Source organism: Pongo pygmaeus, chromosome 9 (genome assembly GCF_028885625.2).
Source record: "Pongo pygmaeus isolate AG05252 chromosome 9, NHGRI_mPonPyg2-v2.0_pri, whole genome shotgun sequence".
NCBI classification, from domain to species: Eukaryota; Metazoa; Chordata; class Mammalia; order Primates; family Hominidae; genus Pongo; species Pongo pygmaeus.
Window position 1 is genome coordinate 9,757,034 of NC_072382.2, and position 12,493 is coordinate 9,769,526.

At 44.8% G+C, this 12,493-nt stretch overlaps 1 protein-coding gene across 6 annotated transcripts in view; it reads left to right on the plus strand.

The window, feature by feature from the left end:
• The window catches only part of MAJIN (membrane anchored junction protein), a 34,045-nt gene extending 22,019 nt beyond the window's left edge, over positions 1-12,026 (plus strand). For 3 of the 6 annotated variants that reach the window (XM_054437546.2, XM_054437547.2, XM_054437549.2), the window contains 7 exons: positions 182-307; positions 2,189-2,220; positions 2,544-2,635; positions 3,666-3,729; positions 9,620-9,692; positions 10,499-10,604; positions 11,682-12,026. In XM_054437546.2, coding sequence (XP_054293521.1) covers positions 182-307; positions 2,189-2,220; positions 2,544-2,635; positions 3,666-3,729; positions 9,620-9,692; positions 10,499-10,604; positions 11,682-11,730 — 542 coding nt within the window. In that variant the 3' untranslated portion in view covers positions 11,731-12,026. Of the gene's footprint in view, positions 1-181; positions 764-2,188; positions 2,221-2,543; positions 2,636-3,665; positions 3,730-9,619; positions 9,693-10,498; positions 10,605-11,681 lie in introns of those variants that run through there. The other 3 variants (XM_063671734.1, XM_054437548.2, XM_063671735.1) reach the window with 2 other exon arrangements.
• The last annotated feature ends 467 nt before the right edge of the window (positions 12,027-12,493 follow it).

Genomic DNA, 12,493 nt, shown 5'->3' on the forward strand with positions numbered 1-12,493 from the left:
ACCTATCCTTTCTTTTCTGGCTGGAAATGAGCTACAGTTCACAATATAGACTCAAATGGAAGTAGCAAAACCATAGGCAGTTTGGAGGGTAGGTCGGGGAAGGAGAGAGAGTCTCATCCCTAAAATAGTACTTAGGAATGCATACTGGCATCTTTCCTTACTCCTTAGCACCATTTTCCAGATAAAAGCAAATGGGAGAGAGTTTCCCACCTGAAATTCAAACATGGGGAAATTATCTTGATCCCCTACCCATTTGTTTTTACTCTATACGTGGAGATGAAATGGTTCCATGAAAACCTGTCACCTGGTAAGTGGAATGATGTGAATGTGGATGGCAGAGAAGAAAATGGTTTAGCCATGCTAGCTGGGTATGGCGAAATGAGCTACCAGATTGGGCTCCAGCCATACAGTGCACAGGTCAGGATCATGTGCTCCAGGCCAGACTGACCGGTTCAAATACTGGTGGTCCTGCCACTTAATAGCTGTGTGAAGTTAGATAAATTAATCTTTCTGTGCCTCCCTTGTGAAATGGTGAAGAATAATATTACTATCTATATCATTGAGTTGTTAAAAGGATTAAATAAATAGTAGATGAAAAGTACAAAGCCTGACTTAATCACTGAATGAAAGATAACTATTATATAAACCCTTCCATTAGAGAGAATTCCATGATTTTCACTTTAGAGCTGTCTTAACAGGGTCTCACTCTGTCACCCAGGCTGGAGTACAGTGGTGTGATCATAGTTCACTGTAACCTCTAACTCCTGGGCTCAAGTGATCCTCCTGCCTCAGCTTCCCAAGTAGCTAGGACTATAGGTGTGTGCGACCATCCCCGGCTAATTTTTTTTTTTTTTTAGTAGAGACAGGGGTCTGATTATATTGCACCGTCGGGTCTCAAACTCCTGGGCTCAAGCGATCCTCCCACCTCGGCCTCCCAAAACACTGGGATTACAGGCATGAGACACTGTGCCTAGCCCAAATTTTTATTCTCTGAAGGCTACGGGTGTTTTTGTTGATTGAGGGACAAGTAAACACCTACGCTTTTGATTTGAAAGGGGGTGCAGGCTGGGCATGGTGACTTATGCCTGTAATCCCAGTACTTTGGGAGGCTGAGGCAGGAGCATCACTTGAGGCCAGGAGTTCAAGACCAGCCTGACCAACATGGTGAAACCCCATCTCTACTAAAAATAAATTTAGCCAGGTGTGGTGGTGTGCACCTCTAATCCCAGCTACTCAGGAAGCTGAAGCAGAAGAATCGCTTGAACCCGGGAAGCAGAGATTGCAGTGAGCTGAGATCACGCCACAGCACTCCAGCCTAGGCGGCAGAGCAAGATGCCATCTGAAAAAAAAAAAAAAAAAAAAAAAAAAAAAATATATATATATATATATATATATATATATATATATGATGTAGCCCGGCATGGTGGTGGTGCATGCCTGTAGTCCCAGCTACTCTGGAGGCTGAGGGAGGAGAATTGCTTGAACCTGGGAGGCAGAGGTTCTGGTGAGCCAAGATCACACCACTGCACTCCTGCCTGGGCAACCTGCCTGGGCAACAGAGCTAGCTCTGTCTCAAAAAAGAAAAAAGATAAGAAAGGGGTGCAAAGACCTTGCCTCAAAATATCTCCCCTTTTCATTTGTCACAGGTAGCTGAAGTTCTACTTTTTTTCTTTTTTAGTAAGGATCGTCCCCTCCCTTTTCAAACCCTTTCTAGCTTGTAGATTACAATCATTCTGAAACAGGGGAGGAAGAGAGTTTGAAGACACTATTTTTAGGGAAAATAGTACCAGGTAGAAAGGAGAAGGGCACATGAGGAGTCTTTGTCTGGGGTCAGTTCCAATAAATAAATAGTAGCCAGAAATCCAGGTAAAACAGCATTGTGGCTAGGCCTGGTGGCTCACTTTGGGAGGCCAAGGCAGGTGGATCACCTGAGGTCAGGAGTTTGAGACCAACCTGGCCAACATGGTGAAACCCCTCTCTCTACTAAAAATACAAAAATTAGCCAGGTGTGGTGGCATGTGCCTGTGAGTCCCAGCTACTCGGGAGGCTGAGGGAGGAGAATCGCTTGAACTCAAGAGGCAGAAATTGCACCACTGCACTCCAGTCTGGGCGACAGAGAGAGAATTAATCTCCAAAAAAAAAAAAAAAAGTCTTAAATCTATTATGACACTCAAATTTCCTATTGTAGGGAAACCAATAAGTGACAGTCCTCTTGGGTTGGTAAGTTTGCCTTTTCTGTACAAAATGAAAATTGCCTTTATCACCTTCTCTTGTCCAAAAAGTCCTGCTCTTACCTCTTCCCCTTACTTTGCCCCTCAGTTGCTGCCCAGGTCCAGTCAGAATTGTAAACATAAGACCGTATTTTCCCCCTTGGCTAGATTTCTGAGACCATGTCTGTAACAGAATGTCTATTCTCACCTGCAAAGCTGGTGTTAAAAGTTGCCTTTGGCAGTTTAAGGATGGGGAGTTTTCTTCACTGTGCCTTCATGAACTGTGAGCAACTCTGGAAAGGAGGAGTCACAGGCATCTGCTTCCTCCTGAAGGTCCCAGTTGAGAAGAAAGCAGTAGGAGCTGTGATGAGGAAACGAAAACACATGGACGAGCCCAGCTCCCCCAGCAGGCCAGGGCTGGACAGGTCAGTGGTGTGGGGAGAGAGGCTCGCTCCTGCGTCCTAGTTAGGCTTTGCCAGCTATTACTGTTGGTTGATCCCGTCCTTGGGTGAGTCACTTTCTTTTGCAGGACTTCATCAGTATCTGCCTATTACAGTGGGTGGACTAAGGAAAGGGCGCAAGTTAATATTTACAATATAATTTGAACCCAGTCCCTTTTTCAGCAAAGTATGATTTCCAAAAAGTTAGCTTTTGGAACCTTAAGAGGCAGTCCAGACTAAAATATACATGTTTGCAAGAGGGTATGTATCAATCATTGGGTGGGGTGCTGTGATATTAGGGGGAATATTGAGTACATCCCTAACATATTTTTATTGTGGAGGCTACTTATGTTCTTCTTTCAATTCTCTATCAGGGACAAAATGAGTCAGTAAGACAATTCAGTCATTCTTATTAGCACCCTAGAAAGCTAATAAGAATGCTGCTGGAATAATCCAAGGTGTGGTTTGTTCCCTAGCCCAAGATGCTTTCACCCTAGGCCCACAGAGAACAGCTACCCTTTTCCTGGGACTCTGTGGACCCCTAGACATACAGGAGAAATAAGGTAGACCACTAGGAAGCTGACCCCATGCTCTCCAGATGCACATGTAGGTGAGGAGGTAGGGAGCTCCTTTCCAAGCCAGGTGGAATGTGAGGGTACTTGGAGGTATGAAGCTTTGCTTTGTTCCATTCGACTGAATTTTCCATGCAAATGAGGTCTCAGATCTTCCCTTTCTCTGGGTTTTGATGCACAATCAAGTATTTCAAAATCTGATACCTGCTGTCAATCACATTTTCACTTTCTCAAACCCCAGATCCCTAAGTGTCTCAAACTGGGATTCTGCTGTGAAGTAAAGCAGCACCCAAAGAAAATTTGGCCACCCAATTTATTCTGCCAGCCAGGAGTAGTATAAAAATAGCCAACCTGCTGAAATATTCATTTGGGCCACATTTGCTTGAATTTAGTGATATTGCTTCTGCCAGTAACATTTCCTGCATATTTTCCCCCCACCTCAGGGCCAAGATAGGGACTTCCAGCCAAGGCCCCAGCAAAAAGAAGCCCCCTGTGGAAACCAGGAGAGTAAGTACTAAAATGAAGCCTTTGAGGCTGTTAGCTATTCCTGTTCTGTTACAAGTCAGGATTCCGGTTACCAGCACGTCTTGGTTTTTCGTGCAGACTGAATTGACTGAACTCATTCTTGGGTTTCACTGTCTGCAGAATAACATTCAACTATTATGCCCTTGCCACAACGCATCCCAAAGTGGCTGCATAATACACGCACCGATGAATTTTTTTGTTAAAAAGTCCTCTCTTTGCCTGGTACGGTGCTCATGCCTGTAATCCCAGCATTTTGGGAGGCTGAGGCGGCGGATCACCTGAAGTCAGGAGTTCAAGACCAGGCTGGCCAACCTGGTGAGTCCCAGTCTCTACTAAAAATACAAAAAATTAGCCAAGTGTGGTGGTGGGTGCCTGTAATCCCAGCTACTCGGGAGGCTGAGGCAGGAGAATCACTTGAACCCAGGAGGCGGAGGTTGCAGTGAGCTGAGTTCGTGCCACTGCACTCCAGCCTGGGCAACAGAGTGAGACTCTATCGCAAAAAAAAAAAAAAATCCTCTCTTCTCAGCTTAAAAAGCTACCTGTACTCTGCAGTTGAAATAAGAAAATATGTCTATAGAATTGAGGTGGGATCCAGTATAGAATTTTCCCTTTAGGAAACTTTTTGCCTTCATCTACACTGGGGTCTGAGTCTAGGAACATCTAGTTTTTTTTTTTTTTTTTTTTTTTTTTTTTGAGACAGTCTTGCTCTGTCGCCCAGTCTGGAGTACAGTGGTGCGATCTCGGCTCACTGCAAGCTCTCCCTCCCAGGTTCACACCATTCTCCTGCCTCAGCCTCCTGAGTAGCTGGGACTACAGGCATGTGCCACCACGCCTGGCTAATTTTTTGTATTTTTTAGTAGAGACGGGGTTTCACCATGTTAGCCAGGATGATCTCGATCTCCTGACCTCGTGATCCACACGCCTCGGCCTCCCAAAGTGCTGGGATTACAGGCGTGAGCCACCGAGCCTGGCCGGAACATCTAGTTTTAACAAATGAGGTAGGCAGGTATCAGCACTGATAACTGGTAAGAGAAAACTTCTAGAGCAGTGAAGGGCTGGCCCCTGATGGAATTAGATTTCATTTATGGGGTATGTTTCCCATTTAGATATTCATATATCTGATACCCCTCCTCCATTTCAGGACTTGTTTTCTATATATTCTCTAAAATAGTGACCTTTTTCTTTTCCTCCCCTCTTTAAATAGCTGTTAGCTGGTATCCATGCCTTAAAGATCCTTCCTTTTTTTCTCTATGTCTCCAAAGTTGCTGTGACCCTAAGTATCCAAACACAAACAACTCACTTTCTTCACCTTCCCAGGACTCATAACATGAGCAGTTATCGAGTAAACATTTACAAGTGCATTCATTCAACAAATTTTTTTTTCATTTTTGAGACAGGGTCACACTCTGTTGCCCAGGCTGGAGTGCAGTGGTGCAATCTCAGCTCACTGCAACCACCACCTCAAGCTCAAGTGATCCTCTCATTTCAGCCTCTGGATAGCTAGGACTACTGGCGTGTGTCATCACACCTGGCTAATTTTTGTATTTTTTGTAGAGATGGGGTTTTGCCATGTTGCCTAGAATGCATTCAACAAATTTTCATTGAGTGTCTACTATGTGCCAAGTACCAGGGATACACCAACAGTGTACAGCTAGGCAGACAATTATTGATAGATGTGCCATGTGCAGGGGTAGAAGGAAGCACAGGATACAAAGGGAGCATAAAGTGGCCAGGAGGGAAGGATTCCCAGAGTAGCTTAAAGTCCAGTGCTGAGAAATGTTACTGGAGAAGTCCGAATGGACTGGATCATGAAAAGCCTTGAGACTACCTTCAAGATCACAGGAATTCTCTAAAACATTTTTAAGTAGAAAAATGAAGTTATTTTCATTTCTAAAGGATTGTTCTGTCTCCTGCTCACAAGGCATTGTGTTGGGTGCTGGGGCACACACAAACATATGTAAACCCTGATTTCTTTTTTCTAGGAGCTTGTAATTTAGTTGGGGAAGGAGTGTATCCTTGGGGATTTATACCTCTGCCTCTGTGTGCAGGGGCAGAGTCCAGGGCCCCTGTTGTGCTATGGCCAGCTGGCCCACTGAGTGATTTTGGGCAGATAGTCAACCCCTTCTATGCCTCCCATCCTTTAGCGGGTAAGAAAAAGAAATGAGAAAGTACATGAGGAGTACTTGAAGCTCTGGAGAACAAAGACACTTTATACAACCAAGATAATTACTGTTAAAGGAACATCTTCCTCGCTCTCTACCCTTTGTATCTTCCTATTCTTAGTTTGACACATCATCTCCCTCAAGAACAGTACCCACAGCTTCTTACTCAACATAATTACCTTTTCAACCTGATTCTGGCTTTAGAAAAAACTCTAGTAAAAGGAACATGTTTATTGATTTTGACTCAAGGCCCAAAGACATTCACCATCATAGACCCTGTTCCCAGGAAGATGATTTCTCCTAAATTAAGATGATCACAGTGACTCTCAGTGTAAGTCACTTGAGCTGGAAAAATTGAATTTGCTCCTATGGTCCATTGCTTAATATGTTCTGCCCCCTTTGCAGGGAGTTAGGGTGTAGGATCACAGTCACTGTGCATGTGCGTGTCTGAACACATTGGGAGCCTGTGTGGGGAAAGCTTAGAAGAATACAACACGTACCTCTGTTTCATAAGAAGTGTTTAGGGAGAATGGGAAGGAAGAGAAAACCCCCTTGCCTTTGTTACTTCAGGTCCCAGATCTAGAGATCCAGACTTTGGAAGGATAAAAAATGGGAGGGAGCAGATGAATGGCCCAGAAATGAAACAGAGTAACTGCACATCGCATTTTGTTGTTGTTGTTGTTTTGCTATATCTGTTTGAACTGCACTTGTAAACAGATCTGGTCCTGAACATACAGAGGACAGTCTTGCATCAGGTTTTCAGAGTATTATGTTCTGATGGAGGTCCCAGATGATACCTTCAGTCTGAATTCCAGCTATAATGTTTTTCCTCTCTTATGACTTTTTCTTGAGAAGACATCTCTGAAGATTTTGGGAGATCACAAAAAGGCTACACTGTCTTGTGAGGAGACTCTTCCCTGGTTCAGAGGCAGGCTGTACCTCTGTCCCAGGGCCTTTGCCCTCCTGTTCCTCCTCCCACCCTTAATAGATGCTTTCATTAGGGCTACTGTATGCAGCAGAATTAAAGCCCCAAACCATAGTTTCATTAAATTTGTAAGAATCATTCCCTCAAGCCAGAAACCAGAGCTTGGCCCTCTAAATTCCATCTCCACTCTCTATAGAAAAGGGAAGAATGGTCTCCTTCCTCCCCAGAGTTCCCTGTTGCTTTTACAGGAATATGACTTCGGTGGCTGCCCATGTGGTCTGGGATTTGAGCGGTTTGTGAATAGGCTCAGTTCAGAGATATCTGCCATTCTAACCTGAAGTTTATTCTTAGGATGGGGCTAGTCCTAGCTTTTCTAGTTTACTCTTAGGATGGGGCTAGTCCCAGCTTTTCTAGTTTATTCTTAGGATGGGGCTAGTCCCAGCTTTCCTAGTTTATTCTTAGGATGGGGCTAGTCCTAGCTTTTCTAGTTTATTCTTAGGATGGGGCTAGTCCTAGCTTTTCTAGTTTATTCTTAGGATGGGGCTAGTCCTAGCTTTTCTAGTTTATTCTTAGGATGGGGCTAGTCCCAGCTTTTCTAGTTTATTCTTAGGATGGGGCTAGTCCCAGCTTTTCTAGTTTATTCTTAGGATGGGGCTAGTCCCAGCTTTTCTAGTTTATTCTTAGGATGGGGCTAGTCCCAGCTTTTCTAGTTTATTCTTAGGATGGGGCTAGTCCCAGCTTTCCTAGTTTATTCTTAGGATGGGGCTAGTCCTAGCTTTTCTAGTTTATTCTTAGGATGGGGCTAGTCCTAGCTTTTCTAGTTTATTCTTAGGATGGGGCTAGTCCTAGCTTTTCCAGACTTGCCATGCCTCTGCCTCCCAGAACCTGCCTTTACAGTCTGCAGCCCCTTGCTCTAGAACTCTTCGCCATGGGAGCTAAGCTATGAGGATGCAAAGGCTTAAAAATGATACAATGGACTTTGGGGACTTGGGGGAAAGGGTGGGAAGGGGGTGAGGGATAAAAGACTATACATTGGGTATAGTGTACACTACTTGGGTGATGGGTGCACCAAAATCTCAGAAATCACCACTAAAAAAACTTATTCATGTAACCAGACACCACTCACTCCCCAAAAGCCTATTGAAATAAAAAATAAATTTTAAAAAATGGGAAAAAAATTCACAGAACTGCACACCCAAAAGAAAAAAAAAGAACTTTTCACCAGCAAAACAGCTTGAGGAGCTCCATCACTGCTGGGTAAAGCCCCTAGGTTCTGACTGGGTGAAGAGAGTAGTAGCCAGTGGCAGAGATTCCCAAAGAAAATATAATAACCATATTTCTGATTATCAGGGTGTTTACTGGAAAATGTTGTGGGCCTGGAATCAGGTTGTAAAATGTCCTCTTCAGAGTACAAAGAAATTTCTATAAAGCAGCAGCACATGGAGAAATGATAAGACTGTGTTATATTACGCTGGTTGCTAATGCCACAGTCAGGTTTCTACCATGCCTGGCTCTAGCCATGCTGATCCGATTTATTCTTTAATGGCACTGTGCCGTCATACATCATGTCCCTGTCTGGAATGCCCTGCTGTGACTGACCATCTCCTCACCCCCGTTATGACAACATCCCACTCATCCATCAAGGCTCCATTCAAATATCACTTCCCCTGTGAAGCCTTCCTTGACTAACACCACCTGCTCCATTAACGTCCTTTCAGCAACCACAGCACTCTATGTGGATTCGTTGGGTGGTCTTATCACACTTTTTTTTTTTTTTCTTTTTCTTTTTTTCGAGACGGAGTCTCGCTCTGTCGCCCCAGGCTGGAATGCAATGGCGCAACCTTGGCTCACTCTGCCTCCTGGATTCAAGCGATTCTCCTGCCTCAGCCTCCTGAGTAGCTGAGATTACAGGTGCCCGCCACCACACCCGGCTAATTTTTTGTATTTTTAGTAGAGACAGGGTTTGACCATGTTGGCCAGGCTGGTCTCGAACTGCTGACCTCGGATGATCCATCTGCCTTGGCCTCCCAAATTGCTGGGATTACAGGCATGAGTCACCGTGCCTGGCCATCACACTGTCTTGACTTAGTTTATGTCCATTTTGCTCCATAGATACATTTCTCCAAGGTAAATTTAAGGTCCTCCTGATTTCTGAAACCTCAATGTTCTGTCCTTGGTAATAGTAGGTACTCAGTAACATGGGATGATAAATTAAACCCAGCTTGATTTATTCTTGGCTCTTAAATCTTATGGTTTTAGAGGGACAGTAGTTTGGATGTTGAAATGAAAAAAGGACAGTCCTGGCCGGGCACGGTGGCTCACGCCTATAATTACAGCATTTTGGGAGGCCGAGGCGGGCAGATCATGAGGTCAGGAGATCAAGACCATCCTGGCTAACACGGTGAAACCCTGTCTCTACTAAAAATACAAAAAATTAGCCGGGCGTGGTGGCAGGCGCCTATAGTCCCAGCTACTCAGGAGGCTGAGGCGGGAGAATGGCCTGAACCAGAGAGGCAGAGCTTGCAGTGAGCTGAGATGGCGCCACTGCACTCCAGCCTGGGTGACAGAGCGAGACTCAGTCTCAAAGAAAAAAAAAAAAGAAAAAAAAGAAAAGAAAAAAGGATAGTCCTATGGAAAGAAATGGAAAGAAATATAGAACCTGTCTAGGCAGTCAGAAGCCAGGCCCCAGTGCTGATGTGAAATCAGTTCACCAGCAAATAGCATTCAGATTGCCATGCAGTGTAGGAGGAAAGTTTAAGACTTTTCTTGGTCTTCTTTTTAACAGAATAGGGAAAGAAAAACCCCACAAGGATTGCAGGAGACTCTGGCCTCTGATATCACTGATGTCCAGAAACAAGGTAGGTCCTGGGAAATTTCCATTTATTCTCCTTTAATAATCACCCTTTCCCTTGTAGTTCTCTGATATGGAGAGCAGCACAGAGCTGAGTCTGGGTGCCCTCAGTGGGTAATGTGCCTTGCTCCCGTGGAGGTGCTTGTTAGCCATCCTCTGGTCTGGGGGCCTGTCCTAGAGTAATAGAAGCCGCTCAGCTCCCAGAAGGAGTGAAGGGAGGTAGTGCATGCCCTTCCTCTGCTTCTGATAGTGAAGTTATGCTCTCACTATTTCAAAACATTTCCGAGTGAGGTGATAAACTTTATAGAAATGTGGAGAGGGATGTGTTTCCCTTTTCTGTACTGTTGGAGAATGCTCTCTTCCCTTTGAGGCATTAGAGTTAATATTGAAGTTGCAAATGGATGCTTTGCAAGGGCTGGGAATGCATGTCGAGCTATTGCCCTCCCTACTTGCTGATCTTTTACCCAGCATGGGGATTCAATGTGGACTGCAGTTATCACAGAAACAGGGATGTAGGCCAGTGAGTCCTTCAACAACTTGTCATTTTATGTGAAGACATACCAGCCGGAGTGCATGGCTGGAACTTGAGCTGTGTAAATATCCCAGGAGCTTGACTGAAAATACTCTGAGGTCAGAATAGCATCTTACTGAGCTGAGATGAAATTGGGAAGGTCAGAACAAACAATTCACCTGGATTTAAAGAACTCTTGGCGTGAGACTGCCTCTGGTTCATACTGAGTGTTTGGCCTTCTACTCACATGAAAACGGCCTAGGGACAAACATCTTGCTCCTGCCTGATTGTTTTCCTTACAGATTCTGAGTGGGGGCACAGCCTGCCAGGGCGAATTGTCCCACCCCTGCAGCACAACTCACCTCCACCTAAGGAGCGAGCAGCCAGCGGCTTCGTTGGGTTTCTAAGGTAAGACAGCTTCTGTCCGGCATCAGACTCGAGATCCAGCTCAGTGCGGCTCATTGAGTCTTTCAGGGAAATTAGAATAGGAAAGAAAGCAGATTACTCACAGAGGCTTCTCACTTATGTCTAGGATAGATGATGGAAATGAGATTAAGAACAAAAGCCCTAATTGTGCATTTAATAAAGACTGTGTTTTACTTATTTTTACACAACCCACCTCCACCCTGATGTGTCCAGGATAAAGCCAAGCTCCATAAACATTAACTTGGGCCAGGCCAGGTGGCTCATGCCTATAATCCCAGCACTTTGGGAGGCCAAGGCGGGTGGATCACTTGAGGTCAGGAGTTCAAGACCAGCCTGGCCAACATGGTGAAGCCCCATCTCTACTAAAAATACAAAATTAGCTGGGCATGGTGGCACATGCCTGTAATACCAGCTCCTTGGGAGGGAGGCTAAGGCAGGAGAATCGCTTGAACCTGGGAGGTGGAGGTGAGGCTGAGGCAGGAGAATCTCTTGAACCTGAGAGGTAGAGGTTGCAGTGAGCCGAGATTAAAAAAAATAAAATAAAATAAAATTAGCCGGATGTGGTGGCACGTTCCTGTAATCCCAGCTACTAGGGGGTGCTGAGGCAGGAGAATTGCTTTAACCTGGGAGGCAGAGGTTGCAGTGAGCTGAGATCGTGCCATTGCACTCCAGCCTGGGCAACAGAGCAAGATTCTGTCTCAAAAAAACCAACCAAACAAAAACATTAACTTGAACAAAGTCTATTCTTAGTTTACTTGAGCCATTCAGATGATTTGGTTACCAAACATTTCCATTCTCCCCTCTGAATCTAGGTTGTGTTTGCAGAGGACAGTTAGCAAATGTCTCTCTCTCTCTGCCATCCCATTGCAATTCTTTTTATTTCCCCCTCCTGAGTATAATCTAATTTGGGTACCTTTTCAAATGCTATTCCAGTCTTGAATTTCCATTCAATGGTTCCCCAGAGCAAAAATGCCCTAGCTAGTGAAGCACTAATGGGAAATGGGGAGAAGGGAAGGAGACCTCATAGAGTCTCAGCCTACTGTGTTCTCATTCTTGCAGCTCTCTCTTCCCGTTTCGATATTTCTTCAGGAAGAGCAGCCACTCTTGAGCCTTCCAAATGCAGCGCTGGAAAGAGGATCATCTCTTGCAGTGACTCCTCCTGAGCCATTCTTCCTCCAACTCTATCCTTTTCTTATGACACTTCAGTCGTGGGGAATGAGGTCCCCATGCTGAGTCCTCTGTGGTTTTATCCTGTCCTTTGCCCCTTTATAATAGATTTTTTTTCCCCAATTTAAAACAGTAAGAATGGAACTTTCTGAAATGTTCATGTCCTGAGGGCCAGTTTAGGCCTTTTGTCTTCGGCACTTAGGATCCTAATGACAATAAATTATTTATGAAGAGTTATTGATTGAATTTAGTGGAATAGAGTAAAAGAGAACAAATTCTTCCCTCAAGATACAGAGAAAATGCATGAAACTTCCCTAGGTCTACCTGGTTACTATTCACAGGATCACTTTGGGTAGGTGAGTCTGTGCCAGAGGTTAGGGAATGGGGTCTTTCAAGACTGACTGTCCTGAGCCCTGCTCACCCAAGAGACCTCTTCCCCAGTTCCAGTTTGGCCCCAAATGGTTGCCTCTCCATAGACAAAATGTTTCCCACCTCTCTATCCCTCTAACTGTTTGACAGTAATGCAGATTCGTTTATCAGATTAACTGGAAGTCAATCCAGGTTGGCACCCCTGGAGAAGGCCTGGGCACCTGAGCTGCCTTCAACTAAAGGACTAATCTATAACAGACACTTTAGCCTTGTGTGGCCGCGGAGAACCAAAATGATCTATGGAAATGTAGGGAAACTCATTTTAGCTCACAACA